The following is a 17,440-nucleotide window of genomic DNA, read 5'->3' on the forward strand; positions in this document are numbered from 1 at the left end:
TGAAGTCAGCTAGGTTTATATCCCTGATACCTGTGTTGCAACATTCAAAACTGCAAACATTGGGTCAATCATTTAAGTTCTGGTTCATATATTAGTCTACATTTTAATCTATAATTAAAAAGAACAATAAAACAGCTAATATTACTATTATTGGTGCAACTTGATAGGCCTGGCTGAAAAGGAATGCCACAATACTTTTAAAAAATGGAAAGTATGGGAAATAAACACAATTCTTAAGAATGGGGAAAGCACATTGGAAGGCCATCAATGACATACTTAACAGATGAACCTCTGAAAACACAGAAATTTTAAGGGAATCTTCTGTTGCCAGCATTAATAGATTCCTGCACGCTCATAAGATATCTAAGTTCAGCCCATCTTGAATGCCTTCTTAATTTCCATTCTTTTCCCTTGACAGTTAGTAGCTCAGATTCTTGTAGAGACCTTAAGCTTTCAATAAATCTTTATACTCATTTGAACTGCCTGAAGCTCTTGATTTCCTGGCCTTAAACACACATTTCATAGATACCATTTGCCACCCATACCAACATTCAATGTTTTTTTTAGAAAGATATACTTCTGTCCAAGGTGGATCAGGTGTCTCACCATCACACTACAAGTTGTTTTCCTTTTTTATGCATATTCAGTATTCGCATGTCAAATTTGCATGATAGCAATAGCCCTTAGACCTATATACCACTTCACAGTGCTTTACAGCCCACTCTAAGCAGTTTACAGAGTCAGCATATTACCCCCAACAATCTGGGTCCTCATTTTACTGATCTCGGAAGGATGGAAGACTAAGTCAACCTTGAATCGCTCAGAACTGAAGTCCTGGAGTGAGCTTTGAGTTAGCACTGCATTATTGCATTCTAATCACTGCGCCACCACGGCTCATGATGGCACATGGAAGGCTTCATCATTTGCTCCCTTGACCCTTCGCTGCAGACATCTCAAGATCTTGAACTAGATTCATAACAGTAGCGCTACCAAGTTCTTTTACAAAACATTTTGCCAATAACCTACCAGCAAAATAATCAATATTTATAAGTGATATTTCCATCTCTAGTGGCAAAGGGCCACATTATAACTTGCTGTCTGTCCTTTTCAATTAGATACAACTGTAAAAAGACAGTGACTAAATATTTTCCAAGTCTCAATCCAGGGATAATCCATGACAACATTTTCCATGCAGCTAAAATTAGACAAGAAAGAACTCTACCATGAAATCCATAGACAAAGAGGTTGTTTTGTTTCACAAAAACAAGGCCTTATCATAATGCACAGTGCATGACAGGGTCTTATGTATCTGAACTGCGGCAGATAGATTCTTTCTGAAACTGAGGGAAATGGAGAGAAATATTATTTTTCAGCCTTTTGTTTCTAGCAATATGGAACCACAGTGGACATCCAGACTCTCACTTTTCTACCAAGGAAAAGGCAGTGCGAAAATAATTTATTTATTGGAGTAGACATATCTGGCCAAATCTTCTTCATAACTTCCAGTATGTCCTTAGGTACATCTGCTTTTAAAAAATGAAAAAAAAAATCACTTTCCAATCTCAATTTTGTTTGATACTATTTATGCTACAATCTATTTTTTTTCCCCAAAAGACTGCATTACCATATGTTTTCATATACATTTCTACAGTTTCCATTGGCAGAACATGGAAAATATAATTGGGACACATGTACATTTCTGTTTAACTGATTTCCATAAAGCCTTTAAAAAAAAAAAAAGAGGATTGCTTTCAGGAATCATAGAGTACCAGTTGCATTCAAGCAAAGCCCAAAACATCTCTAAATCATGCTTAAATGTGCAACCTAAACGCCATTCACAGTTTGCTGATGACTATGACACATAGGGCCCTGGAAGCATGAAGGAAGAACACAGGTTGTCAGACTTGCCACAGCTTAAACCTCTAAATAGAAATGATTCTTGGCTCCATTTGTTGAGAAAGGTATAATTTATTAGAGATCAAGTATATTGCAATATTACAAAGCCAGAACTGAGAATCACATGCCAAAATCCCTAAGTTCTACTCCCCACACCCTTAACTGTCTCCTGCTGCCCACCTTGTGTAATCAATCAGGTTCAGAGAAGATTTTTTCATAACTGTTGGTCCAAGCACAGTTTCGTATACAGCTCCTTCCTCCTTCCAGCTGGGTGACCTTGAAACAGTATCTCGAGAAGGCACAGATCTTACTTTCGTTTCCCCAAGCTTTTTCCCCCTTCATTATCCTTCCCCACAGTTCATGGCAGTCTGTCACCACATAGCAGTGAAGCACAAGTGATCACAAGGTGGCAACTGACACAGACAGTTAAAAGACATCAAAACCCTTGTAACACTTGTTTTATGCTTTCAACTAACCATTTCTGCAATAAAGAGCTTACTGTTTATTTCATGTAAAAAAAGTACTCTTAGAAAAGTACTCACCAATACTGGGATATCCAGGTGTCGAAGGATCACCACCACTGTTCAATGTCACCATAAATGCTTTATTGCTCAGGTTTTGAAACTTTGGTAAATTGCAAGGGTCAATGTAAAGAAGAGCCCCTTTGAAACCTGCCTCTTCTAGCAGTGAAAGCTGAGAAAACATAAAAGTAAAAAAGGGAAAATTAGACAAATCTTATATCCTCATGTTTTTCTCTTTCTTCTTCCCTAAGTGCCAGAAACTTGCAAAACATCAGCATGTAAAGAGTTTTAAAATATCAATAGTTATATTTATGCTTAAATCCATAGGCCATGTGTATTTTAAATTCATAATCTAAGTTATAATCACCCCAATATCCATTATTCAGTATCTCTCTGCTATAATTATTAGAAATAGTATGCTTGACCACGTGTTAGAAAATAGATATAGCTATCAAGCTGTTTCACTCTTCTGTAATGTATTTGCTTGTGTGCATCTGTGAATTTATTTATTTATTTATTTTTGGGGGGGGGAGGGAAATCCACAAGTCAAACAAAGACAAGTTTGAACACTTTTCACTGGCTCTCAAAAGTTTAATTGTGCCACATTAACTCTTCCAGGAGACAAACCAGAATCCTAAAATAGTTACAAAATCCAAATGCTGTCATTTTCCCTGAGTCTTCACGCCACCCTGTTTCAGGTCGACGTTTGGGGCTCAGAACCCTGGACAGCACCCCAGTATTTGTGGAGCTGGCTGAATTTTTTAGAAGAGATTCGGGTTAATGTCAGGGTTCCAAGTAACACCCCCAACGAAATAACACTCCAAGGCTTGAAGTTCCTCAAAGTTCCATTTTATTAGAGATATCATATTAGCACATCTGGGAAAGCCCGAATCTGAAAATTTCCAGGTTTTCTCCACCCAAAGGAAAGTTCAAGTCCCTGCCCCAACACCCACAAGTCCATCACATAGTCCAATCAATGCACCGTCTAAACTGGAGATGCCTCCCAGTTCCAGGCTTCCAGGTGCAGGGCAAGATGTCCTTGATTCTCTGAGAAAGGAATTTTATTAAGACTATATATATCACCCTGGCTCCACACAATTCCCCCTCCCAGTTTCCCACAGTAGTAAAGGTGGCAGGCCTGAAGGTCCAACAAAAAACCTTGGTAGTACAGTGGTCTAAAGCACCCTGTTATTAAGACCAGCTGCCTGCAATTACTGCAGGTTCGAAGCTCGCCAGGCTCAAGGTTGACTTCGCCTTCCATCCTTTCTAAGGTAGGTAAAATGAGGACCTAGTTGTGGGGGCAATAAGCTGACTTTGTATAAATATACAAAAAGGATGAAGGCTATTGCTTAGCGCATTGTAAGCCGCCCTGAGTCTCCGGAGAAGGGCGGCATATAAATCAAAAAAAAAAAGGGGGGGGGGGCTTCCAGGCCTGACAAATGCACTCTTCTAACAGTTTCCTTTGCCTCCAAAGTAAACCAATTTTGCAGCCAAATACCTTGGATCAAATGTTCCCCTTACACATGAAACAGTCATGACCAAAGACCTTAGTTGTGTTGTGATATGTAAATTGATATTGGTATGAGCTGGAGACAAGAATAACTCTTTTTATTTATTTTTTCAATGCTTTTTAAGTTACTTTACTGGTGAGTGAGGCAACACATGAATTAATTAATAAAATACATATTTTCTTTAGACCTGGCAAATGAAACATATAAATTTAATAAATAAATAAACTTTGCCCTGTATTGATAACAATTTTTAAAGGGCATTTTTGAAACATGAGGACAAGGTTGCTATATATATAATAATGCAATGCAATGCAATGCAATGATACCACACCATACACCACACCACACCTAATAATATAATATAATATAATATAATATAATATAATATAATATAATATAATATAATATAATATAATATAATATAATATAATATAATATAATATAATATAATATATAATACCAGATATACTAAAAGATAATAATACAATAAGCAAAACATATATTTAGTTCCTTTTTATATCATTTGTTGCATGTTTTTTGTTTCACCTAAATAGACTTCAGGAACCAAGAAGCAGAGAATATAGCCTGCTGCTCTGTTATTACACAACCCATTTAAAGAAGAAGGTGTTCAATTGCTAAAATTACAGCATGGCCTTAAAAGACAAATCCTGTTTCTTGGCAACAAACACTGCAGCATTCCTTCAGACCTATGTGACCATTCCTATAAATTTACCTGCTGTATTTTTATGTTCAATAAAGAAAAAAATATTCCTGCCCAACCAATTTAAACTCCTTATGAACTGGGAACTTGCAGCCAAATTTCCAGAATCTATTTGTATGTTGAAATGATTGGCATTTCCTGCGGTTTCTGGAAGATGCTCCACGCTTATTATTTGGAAGCTCAGATATAAATGACTTTTAGTTGCAAAATATTTTAATATATTGGATTCACTCCCACAAGAACAATTTATTCAAAGGACTAAATAAAACAGACCAGTTTTAGAAAGGAATTGGATTTTTCTTTGGCTTGGATTGTATCACCTTCACCTGAATTTTCCATGGCTTCAGAGAATGGAAAATCATCATTATATTTTACCTGTAGAACTGTCTTGTTTGGGATCAAAATTAATGCCAAACTCTGCAAACCAATATGTTAACTCTTTTTCTTGTGCATACATGCTGTGTGTAACATATACTAAAAGCTTTATAGTAAGAATCAATGGAATGTTGATGATATAATCAGATTATATTTCAGTGTTCATTTGTACAGTGTTAGTATCAAGTGGTTCCTAAGAGATGGGAACAACTTAGTGCCTATTGATCTGGGCATGATTAACCCTAACCCTAACCCTAACCCTAACCCTAACCCTAACCCTAACCCTAACCCTAACCCTAACCCTAACTCCTCTTCAATGCCTTCACAGCCTTCCAAGCTATTCGGCTTTAGGCAGAAGGAAGGTCAAATTAATTCACAACAAGCTTTCCCTCCACAGCTTTCGCTTGACAAGTCAATCCTCAGTCAGATAACTACTGACATCTGATTCAGAAAACTGGATCAACCCATTAGAACTTGATGGATGGAGGTAACAAAAATATGGCATGATGAAGTAGGGAAGACAAAGAGTTGGTTTTCTCTACAATGCTTCTTTTTGCAACTTTCTATAATATCTCTTGTTCAGGTTGCTTTTGAATACTAGTTCAGTACATTTCTGGAATTGTGCTAAACCTATGTCCAAAAGAAACTTGACTATGGATTGAGAGCTTAGCATGATTCCAGAATATTGCTATTCCAAAGTCTGAAAATAGCACCATTGAGGAATAATACTAAATTTATGTCCAAAAACAGCCTAATGACAACAGGTGCAAATCAACTGATAAGTTACGTCCCACCCAAATACATCCATGCAAAACCATCATAAAAACTAGAACAGGTTTTGATGGACACCTAAACTTATCAGTCTAACCATTTATAAAATGTGGTCTCTTTTTCCAAACTCATCTAAGCTCCCAATAAGGGAAGTTAACTGTAAGTAACTGGAGAAAGCAATTATGTTGGGAAGAGTTAGCAGTAAAAGGAAACCAGACTGCCAAAGAACTCAGTGACTGGACACCATAAGAGCTGACACCAGCCAGTGCAGAGAACAACTCAAAGAAACAGTGCAAGATTAGAAGGCATGGAGAGACCTGGCCCATAGAATTGCCAAGAGTTAGACATGACTGAATGAATAACATCATCATCAATTGTAAGTAGTTTATTTCCAGTTGGTGATGTTTGTGGAAAGAGAGGGTAATGAAAATGGGGGAATCAATCAATTCTGATCCTTAAAATCCCATGTACAATATAAATAAGAACAACAACATTTGTTGATATGATGCCTTGGGTAATAAAGAATCTCCAGTGGGAGCAGTAAATATTATGCTGATATAGTTATCTGCCAGCTCAAGGAATGGTGGACCAGCAGTACCTCAACAACACAGTATCAAATATCAACAATGTCAACGTTGCATATAACCAGATTTACTATGCTACTATTTTAAGAAGCTATTTTTTGGTATCAGGGTTTACATGCTGTAGCCCAGAATTTTGCTACATTGAGTGTTATACTTGAATACCCTTCTGATAATAGGAAAGAGATTCAGAAGTCATCTGGTTGACCTAACAATGGATGAGATACTTGTAGTGTAGTAAGATGTGACCAACTGCTTTGACAGCAGCTGACATATAAAGACATGTTAAATGTTATAGTTTTAAGAGCTGACATCTGAAACATGTCCTCATATTGTCTAATGATGAATAACTCAGCACACATAAAGAAATCTAACTCTGCTTTTCAAGTCAGAAGTCTTTCTTCTCAAGTGGCAGCTGTTTTGAAAGGTCAATAGAATAACATAGTCTTATGAGTATTTTACCACTCTCTTCTAATCTGATACTTATACTGAATACAAAACTATTTTGTAGACTATTTTAGTCAATGAAATGCATTGTTCAAACATATGATCATTCTTCCAGGATTAATGTTAGGTATACATAGCCCATAATTTGATTTGTTTTTGAGGGAAAGCCAAGCTGATTAATCTACAAATTCCACTTTATGGGCAATAGGAAAAAAATGTTAAGTTTTAAATTAGAAGTATAACTGTGCCTTGAATCTCTGGCTGTTGAACACTTGAGCCAGCCTTCCCATTATCCATTCCCAAAGTTTACATTTCCTCCAGTGGTTAATAGGTTACTACCGGTTCACCCCGCACGTGCATGCTCGCTTTGTGCATGCACCCACGTGGCTGCCTTCCACACATGGACTTTGCTCACGTGTACCTTCCACACATGTGCCTGGCCTCAAAAACATGCCTAAACAGCATGGCATAGAGCTGGGGCTGGTGGGCAGGCCCACCCACGATTTTCCCTACCGGTTCGGGCAAACGAGTCCAAACAGGCTGAATACCACTCTGATTTCTTCCCAGTATTGCCAGAATCAGCCATTCTTTAGGAATAACAGTGTTGCCATTCTATCTATATTTCGGACCACTACACATGCTCTGAACCAAATATACGTAAAGGTTTCCAATGTCCAATCATGTCTGAAGGAAAACAGTAATACAGCTGTACTACATGGGTTAATATCTTTAGATATACGACAGTACTGTGGTAATTAGGTGTTCAGCCGAGTGATGGCATGAGGGGTCTTTGTGTCTAGTTGTTTTGGCATGCAATACCCTATAGCTGCATCCTGAGGGAAGGAGTTTCTGTCCATGATGTGAGGGGTCTGTAGATATGTTCTCAGCCGCTTTCTGACCCATGGTAATTAAGGTAACAGAATAGAGTTATATTAACTTGTGGTTAAGACTTATTAGGGAAGCAATCTGCTACAGAGATTTATTTATTTATTGATATCCTTCTTTTATTATCATTTTTAAAAATTCATGGCAATGAAGACAGCCAATACTCCTTCCTCTTCCCCTTTTATCCACAACAACCACGTGAAGTGGGTTCTGTTGAGAGAGAGTGACTGGCAAAAATAGTTGGTTTTCATGGAGAACCAAAAATCACAGTTTTCCAGTTTATAGCCTGATTCCTTAACCCCTGGACAAAACTGGCTTAGATACTCAAAAAGCTAGGCAAGAGTGATTTTAAGGGGCAGAGCAGGAGGAGAAAAGTCCTCCTTTGGTGGATGACTGGTTCTGGTTTTCATTCAGCAGCTTGCAGTCTTGTTGATCTCCCAAATCATGAAGGAATCTAGTGTCTATCTGGTTAGCATAGATGGGAGTATGATTGTAAAGAAAAATAGAATGCAAAAGAATGGCACCCATCTAATTGGAATGGAATATTCTGTTTTGTGAATGTCTATCATTCAGCTCATTACTCCGTGGCAAGTTTTCCTCAGTTTGGAAAACTTGCAGACACATCAAATATGATCTCACGTCACCGAAGAGAATGGGTGATCTAGATTTTGATGCCTGTCTGCCTGTCTCTTTCTTGAAAACCCACCTCCTAGATCTATTGTTGGAATAAATGGGATCAGGGAAGATAGGATCAGTTGGACAGGTATTAAATAAATAGCTGAATCTGTACAGATACAGCCTTGATATTTCTAAAGAAAGCATAAGAAGATAGAGAATTCACAACGTAATTTTTTTCTGTTTGAAAATCCTCAACACCCTAACACTTAAACCTGATTTTTTTTAAAAAAAAAAATGTGTGCATGAAAATTGTGGCAAAATTAAGGACTATCTCGCCTTGCACCACAAGTAATCCAAAAGAATGTGGCACAAGCACTTACCTCAATTCATAATGCAAAATATGATAGCCAGATTACCAATAATAGTGAACGAAGATCTGTCTTTCTTAGTTGGATAAAAGCTGAGTTCCTGGATATTTATTCTGAATTCATGCTGAAGTCCCAATTAGGGCCGTAAGGATCTGTTAGCAATCACTTTTTTTCACTGTACTAATTGGCAATGCATAAAATTACCTATGGGAAGCAAAGTGCTGCTTATGCTATCGGTAACAAAGAGAGAAAGAGAGAGAGAGAGGAGTAACTGCCTCGCCTTGCAAGAATTTAATTAGATGTCACCTGCTCTTGTTCTGTTGTTACAAGGCAGTGTGCTTGTGTGAGCTGTTATATCAACAGCGCCCGAATAAGAGGAAAGCAATGTACACATCTCTGTTTCTATAGAAATCTTTCATCCTGTGCTATTTTAGTAGGCCCATTTTGGCTCAGGCTTAATTTTGGAGCACTACATTAGATGTTTAATCATGCTGTCACTCTTCTCACTGGATGCTAGAGGGAGCAAAATTCAATGAGATCTTATAGGAAAAAAAATCTTGTGTTACTTAATGATCCCCAGACTAGCACTTGGTATGGTAGCCATGAAGGCCTCAGAAAAGGTATTAAGTGCCAGAAAATCTATCTGTTCTTACAAAGATCAGAATGGTGAAAATTGTGGTATTGTAGAGAAAATTGTAGAGTGTGGTGACACTTTACAAAAGCAAAAGTTGCACTTTGAAGAAGCTAGGTACAAAATGTATTGGCGCTTTTGAAATCTGCTGTTGGAGAAGACTTCTGAGAATTTTCATGGACAGCCAAAAAAGACAAACACATGGATGGATCATCAAAATAAGTGAACTCAATTCTAACTAAATGACCAAGGATGAGGCTCAATTTATCATACTTTGGACATCTTTATGTGAAAAGCTAGTTCTTTAGAGAAGTCCATAGTACTAGGAAAAGTGGAAATAAAGAGACTTGTAGCAGAGTGAATGGATTCAATTACAATGATAACTCCACCATTGGAAAACCTGAAACACAAAACTAGGGACAGATCATTATCTATCTATCTATCTATCTATCTATCTATCTATCTATCTATCTATCTATCTATCTATCATATATAAGATAACAAATAAAAGTATAAACATAATTTGAATACATGAAATGGACATAAGTAAAAAGGGACATTAAGACAGGGATGGAAGGCATGCTGGTGCACTTATGCACGCCCCTTACAGACCTCTTAGGAATGGGATGAGGTCAACAGTAGACAGTCTAAGATTGAAGTTTTGGAGGTTTGGGGAAGAAACCACAGAGTCAGGTAGTGTATTCCAGGTATTGACCACTCTGTTACTGAAATCATATTTTCTGCAATCGAGTTTGGAGTGATTTACCTTGAGTTTGTATCTATTATTTGCTTATGTATTGTTGTGGTTGAAGCTGAAGTAGTCACTGACAGGTAGGACATTGTGGCAGATAGTTTTATGTACTACGCTTAGGTCAGACCGAAGTCGATGTAGTTCTAACTTGTCTAAGCCCAAAATTTCAAGTCTGGTGGCATAAGGTATTTTATTGCGGGTAGAAGGATGGAGCACACTTCTTGTGAAATATCTCTGGACTCTCTCAATTGTATCAATGTCTGATATGCAGTGTGGGTTCCAGACAGATGAGCTGTATTCATGATGGAGAAATGTGGCCACTAAGAATTGATACTAACTTAATGGCACAGAATCAAAATTTAACGATTCAAACATCCTGAAAGTATGACATTCAGGAAGCCAGGCAGAGCTAGTTTAATGTTCATCAGCTCAAGATGATAGGGGGAATCTGTATGTGTCATCCTGTTCATTTTTGTACATCAAGGTAAATCATTGCATTATACATATTGGTGATAGGACATAAGAATTGAGGATAGGCTTTTTCAACTACTATTCCCACCTGCCCAAACATATGGCAAGAATTTGTGATAACTGGAATTGAAACAATACTATGATCCAATAGAGTGCTGCTACACAACAATGTTTTCAACTCTGCAATTTTATTTATTAGATGGATGATACTTGTAGAAGATTGATTACATCAATAAATTATTTCTGTGGACTTTTTTTCTAAAATGGGAAAAAGTAGTATTAACAAATGTTTAGAATCAAGATCACGTGAAGTGCTAATACCACTTTATAATGCCTTGGTAAGGCCACACTTGGAATATTGCATTCAGTTTTGGTCACCACGATATAAAAAAGATGTTGAAATTCTAGGAAGAGTGCAGAGAAGAGCAACAAAGATGATTAGGCAACTGGAGACTAAAGCATACAAAGGCCAATTGCCAGAATTGGGAATGTCTAGTTTAATGAAAAGAAGAACTAAGGGTGACATAGTAGTGGTGCTCCAATATTTAAGTGGCTGCCAGAAAGAAGATGGGGTCAACCTATTCTCTAAAGTGCCTGAGAGCAGAACAAGAACAGTGGCTGGAAATTAATCAAGGAGAAAACCAATCTAGAACTAAGGAGAAATTTCCTGACAGTTAGAACAATTAATAAGTGGAATGATTTGCCTCCAGAAATTGTGGGTGCTCCACACTGGAGGTTTTTAAGAAGAGATTGGACAACCATTTGTCTGAAATAGTATAGGGTTTCCCGCCTGAGTAGGGGGTTGGACTAGGATCTCCTTCTAACTCTGTTATTCTGTTAGTATTTTGTCAAGATTTATTCTCTCTCTATCTTCCCCCTCTCCCTCATCTTTGCCTAAAATACATACATAAAGAAACCTTCTTAACTACTCTCAAATAATGTTCTTTCTGCATCTCCTATATTTAGAGTAAATATAATTATATGTGACTGAAATAAGAATAAGAAAAGGACAGCATTGTTTGGTATGTGAGTTAGCAATGTATTGTTCTCATAACTTATTGTTTGTAATATTAAAACTTAATTTTACTGCTATTTTTGTCTGCTAAAGTGGTTGTATTTCACTTGGCAATGGACATCTACAGTTTCTCTCATGATCACATTTCTTTTCAAGCACAGACTAGTTGCATTCTAATTCCACTTCAATTGACTAAAGCTTTTTTAAAATTTTATATCGATTTGTATCCAGGTTTTCTGGACAATTTTCTTTAAACTACCTTTTCTTTTTTGCAAACATATACCTATACCTATACCTATACCTATATCTATATCTATATCTACAGTATATATATCTATATCTATATCTATATCTATATCTATATCTATATCTATATCTATCTATCTATATATCTATCTATTTATCTATCTATCTATTTGTTTTCGTAGATTTTCACGGGTACAGGTATGCAAGTCTTGGCGTATTCAGGTCTTTTCCCGTGTAAGATTGAGAGTATCTTGGCGATCTATCTATCTATCATCTATCTATCTATCATCTATCTATCTATCTAAGATACACTCATTTTAATAGACCTATTTATTTTGTTCCCATAGGGATCTGCAGGCAGTAAATAATAAAACATGTGTTGTGATGTCACAACACAAATCATCTGACAAACGGATTTATATTCAACATTGAGATGCAAATTTGAAGTGTTTTTTTATTTATTATGCTACAATTGGAAGTTTAAGTGGATTGTTATGTAGCTGAGTAGGAAAGATTTCATCAGTGTGATTTAAAAAAAAAAACTTGCATTGTTAATTTACTTTTCACAAACCTCAGAAGGACAAGTGGTGCCATATTTAAATACTTATGATTGAAATTGTGCAGGATGAAGACCGGCATGCTAATTTTATTAAATATGATGTGGCATACTGACAATTCCTTACATTTGGGGTCTAGGAAAGGATAAAGAAACCCTTTGGAAACCTTCTAGATCAGTGGTTCTCAACCTGTGGGTCGCGACCCCTTTGGAGGTCAAACGACCCTTTCACAGGGGTTGCCTAAGACCATCGGAAAACACATATTTTCAATAGTTTTAGGAATAATTTTATGGTTGGGGGCCACCACAACATGAGGAACTGTATTAAAGGGTCATGGCATTAGGAAGGTTGAAAAGCACTGTTCTAGATCCTGTATTCTAATCATCGGACATGAAGGTATTTATTTTATTGAAAACAGGCAGCTATATAAATTTATTGAACCCTGAGCAGCTCCCAATCAACAATTATAACAATGCATACATACACAGACACAAACACACACACCATATACATTTAAAAACTGTCACTAGAGTTAAACTTCGAATATCCTTGTTAATTCTTTTATCAGGTATGATGGTTTGTTATCTCCTTTGCTTAGAAGCTGGAACAATTTATATCAGCAAAAAGGCTGAACTTCCTCAAAGCACCATAAAAGTAGGTCAGAATGTTTAATTCTATGCCAGAGAGGAGTGAGATTGACCAATTGTCTCCTAACAGTTAAAATAAAATTGTGGTGCTAGTTCCACCAGTATATGCGACTCTTATTTTTCTTCTAAAGGGATGTCATAATTACATGGTGTGGTAGGGAGAGAGAGAGAAAAGTTGAGTTCAAGAGGAGCAGCATCAGTTTTTCCATCTCCAGGTCAGTCTACAAAGAGTTTTCAAACTCTGGGGAACCTGCAGAGTGCGTATGTGCATGTCTCTCAGAGCTCCACAATGTTGTGTTGCTGAAACTCACTTGCCCATAATGGTACCTTCCACCACCAACACTGCCTAGTGTTGAATTATCGTCTACAAACCTCTGGTTGGCTAACACACTTCTTTAAAAAACAAAAGTATCCCAAGCTACAAAATTTCTTGAAAATTCCACTGGTGTCCCCTTCAGTCGACATCTTTAAATCATCATCATGTATTCAAAAATCTCTGAAGTTTTTTTTTTCTCATTAAAAAATAAATAATCCTCTTCCCCTCCTGATCTTTTGCTCAATTCCTTACCTGTGGGTTCTGACCTAGGCTTCCCCAGCAGCACGAAGCCAAGTCCTTGTCCCGATAAACCCCTTTTATTTAATTTACAGTGAATTCCTCTCTAGCAAAGTTTTTCCTCTCCCACAGTCTTTCAAGATAGTTCACAATTACTGACCTTTATCAGGCTTGGAGAGTGGCCAGGCCGATATTTTTCGGACTCCACACTGTACCAGACAATACTTGGCAAGAATGCAGGCAAGATCTTCACCCAAATGAAATAATCGTCTCCTGCAAAACCCCACTCCCCTTTCACTCCTCTTTTATTCCCGAAGGGAGGGGTTATTCACCGTCCACCTGTGGCTTTACTCCCAAGTTGACCCTTGTTCCTTAGCTGTTCCTTTCTTCTGGCAGCTCTGTGCATGCACACACTGGAAACAGGCCCCAGCTGTTCTACTGCCTCACTGATGTCTGTCTCTGAAGGCATCTGATAACTGTCAGATGGCTCTGCCCCCATCTCTGCCTCCGATGCAGAGCCCTCGTCAGAGCCTTCCCCAGACTCCAGGACTGGCCCATGTTCCTACCCAAATTCCTCACTGTCCGAATCTGCTACCAGCTCCATGGTGTTGCTGGCGGGCCACAACACCATGGAGTATGCAATACAGATGTAGTGGGCCATCAATGTGACCACTATAAGACCAATGCCCAATGTTAGCATTTAAGAAGGGATTTTTCTTGCCCTTTCTTCGTGGTACTTGTAACAGACCACACATTTTCCTTATATTTCAGCAACGAGTTAAAATTGTTATCTGGCTTCACTAAAACATTTTCAGGCAAAAGTCCTCTGAATAGAGAACTCGTCTTTTCCTATGAAAGGAGACAGATATTTCGTCTCGACGATGCCAATAAAAAAAAAACGAAAAAGCAATCAATCAATCATCAATATAAACTCCACAATTTTTCATCTTAGCTGTGGCGAAATAAAAATTTCCTCCTCCTCCAGTTTATTGCCTATTCTCAAAGTAACTGTAATCTTAAACTACATAGTTAATATGGTTACTTAACATAATTAGAATTGGAATAATAATAGCAGCAACAAGATTTCTTAGAAAATTAAATATATATGCTGCCAGCATTTTGCAGTTATTTTTCAGGGACTTTTAATATATCTCAGTGTGCCAGTTTTATGGCTGGATCTTATTTATGAATCTGAAAAAGTCGAAAGCATTCAATTCCAATTAAAAATAAAATTGAACTACAACTCCCCATAAAGAAAAGTTGTTTGGACTTAATGTGCTCTACATAATTTCTCTCAGTACTAAAATAATTTACTTCCCAGTACAATCCAGGAAGAAAAAAAGCCTTTATGTTGTATCTGTAGATAACACAAAATCTTTCACTCAGCTATTGCTTCATGTCATACCATATATATTTTAAATATTCATGAAAGGGAGCAGTCTTTAGGTAATTATAATCCTATTTTTTTCTTTGAAATGTTATTTTTTTCCATTGAAAGAATTCAAAAAGCAAATTCTCTTTCGTCAAAATGAATGAGAACCAGTAATAAAAATGGGAAAGAATTCATTCAATTAACACTAACCAAAGAGAGGGGAAATAAGAGTAGGAGAGAGGGTTAGAAAGAGGAAGAGGGGAAGAGTGGGGGAAAGGAGAGAAGGGGAAGGAGTAGAAGAAAGAAGAAAGTTGAGAAGAATAGAAGAAGGGAGGGAAGGGTAAGAGGGGAGAAGGAGATGAATGGTTGTTGTGGAAGAAGGGAGATATGGAATGGTAGAAGAGCAACTCCGAATATATTTTAAAGTTTTAGGATGAAGAATGAACCAATATGGAAACTAAAAGAAAATATGTGTGATAAGATTGGTTAAAGAGACTGTACATTTATATATGTTTTATGAGAAATAAAAATAAAAAGCTTTTATAATAAAAAAAACCCACTAACCAAGGGACAAGGGACAAGATAATAGACAGAGTGTACTGTACACACATTTATTTTTCCTATCCTCTCTGAAACTTTAGAAAGTAAACTCCTTCGCTTAAACATTTTTTGGTTAGGGCAATTTTCATGGGTGCTCTGAAGTGCTGAGAAGATTTACAAACATCAATGATACATAGACATAAATACCATTTGTTACAGTCTTCACTCTGAGGAAATGCACACCAATCAATACTCTGTCTACCCCTACATGAAGCTAAACCCTGTTTTCATCAAGCTACTGCCTGATTCTCAAGAATGATGGATGTATATGACACGTGCAAAAAGAAAAACCCCAAAACCCAGCACAAATTAATCACAATCAAGGTTAGGTCAAAAGCGTGATGGAGGAGAAACCCACACCCACACATGACCTGCCTGATCATGTCCTGATATTTGAATGAGACACATAGTCCAGCCAGGAAGCATCTGCTCATCCCACCCATATTGTGTGGGTGAGAAATTAAAGCAAAGAACAGTCTGAAGGGAAAGCTGCAGAAACAGCTAATTGTTAGAACCGGTGTGTGACCTTTAAATAATTGAACATAGAGTATCTCAGGTATTATCTGGCTAGAAAGATAGACCTGGATACTACACTGGGAACATGGTGACCCAAGCTACAATCACCCATAGAACCTCGGGGGTAATTTGAGGCTATTCTTCTTTCTACCATCTCAATCTAAAACATATGGTTGTGATGGGGACATCATTAGGTTAGACTTCAGGAGAAGCAATTTATAGCATGCTAGATCCTCATTAATTAAATGGACAACAGAGAGAAGAAGGCAGAAAACAACTTTGCATGCATCCATAAAGCATTATAGAGGATATTGGGCCAATATTTCCATGGATGGATGGATGCATGGATGGATGGATGTCTATTATCTATCAATCCAATCCAATCCAATCCAATCCAATCCAATCCAATCCAATCCAATCCAATCCAATCCAATCCAATCCAATCCAATCCATCTGGGTATCTAAAACTCTCACTGCCATGAACCTTAACTGGCCATAACAGTGCATCTTAGGGCAACAATTTTTGAACCAAGGTATCTCAATGGGCTAAGTTTCAAAATGTGTTTAGCATTTGAGATTCTTGACTCATGAGGGAATGACATTTGGAAAATTGTGATTGGTTCGGTGCTACTTACTTCTGCTGTACCACTACTGTGGTCATATGATCTACATTTTCAACATTCTGTAACAGTTTCCCAGCCAGTCTTGCAATACCTTACTTTGACCACCACTCATCAGCAGCCATTTTCTGGCAGGGCAGGGCAGGGCAGGGCAGGGCAGGGCAGGGCAGGGCAGGGCAGGGCAGGGCAGGGAAGGGAAGGGAAAGGAGGAACTGCAGTGTACTTTTACTTGATTATGCCATTCCTTTACTGCACACTTCCCTGATTTGTGCTGCCCCCCTGTATGCCTTCTTTGATCTTCACCTCTTGTGCACCCAAATACACCCTTCTGACCCATGCCATTCCCTCCCACACACTTCCGCAACCCACATGGCACTGCTGGGCACCCACATGCACCTTTCTTGAACTATACCCACCACATGCCTTCCCTGACCTGCATAGCACCCCTTCCCACTCAGGAAGAATTGTGGTCTGAAAAATTCCAAGATCAGAGCTTTGATCTGTGTGCCTGTGCATATATACATTTGCATGAGTGTGTATACAGAGAGAGAGGGGGAGGGAGGGAGGAAGAGAGAGAAAGAGAGGGAGAATTGAAGTATCCATGAGAAATTCTCAGCATAAGCATTAATCATAACATGACTATAAGTTAATTAAAATAAATTAGTTCCAATTATAAGGTGCCTTTTATTTCAAATTAGAAACTCACATCCTATTTTTCAATGGCTGCTTTCTTTGTGCCTGCATTTATAGCCATACCAATATAAATA

The 17,440-nt window shown here is 37.7% G+C and overlaps 1 protein-coding gene across 5 annotated transcripts in view; it reads right to left on the reverse strand.

Moving 5' to 3' along the window:
• Positions 1-17,440, reverse strand: part of NAALADL2 (N-acetylated alpha-linked acidic dipeptidase like 2) — a 934,597-nt gene that overhangs the window by 323,382 nt on the left and 593,775 nt on the right. For all 5 annotated transcript variants that reach the window (XM_087872505.1, XM_087872507.1, XM_087872506.1 and 2 more), the window contains one exon: positions 2,439-2,589. In XM_087872505.1, the coding sequence (XP_087728631.1) occupies positions 2,439-2,589 (151 nt within the window). The remainder of the gene's footprint in view (positions 1-2,438; positions 2,590-17,440) is intronic.

This window comes from Pantherophis guttatus, chromosome 6 (genome assembly GCF_059756535.1).
Source record: "Pantherophis guttatus breed Tessera chromosome 6, ASM5975653v1, whole genome shotgun sequence".
NCBI lineage: Eukaryota > Metazoa > Chordata > Lepidosauria > Squamata > Colubridae > Pantherophis > Pantherophis guttatus.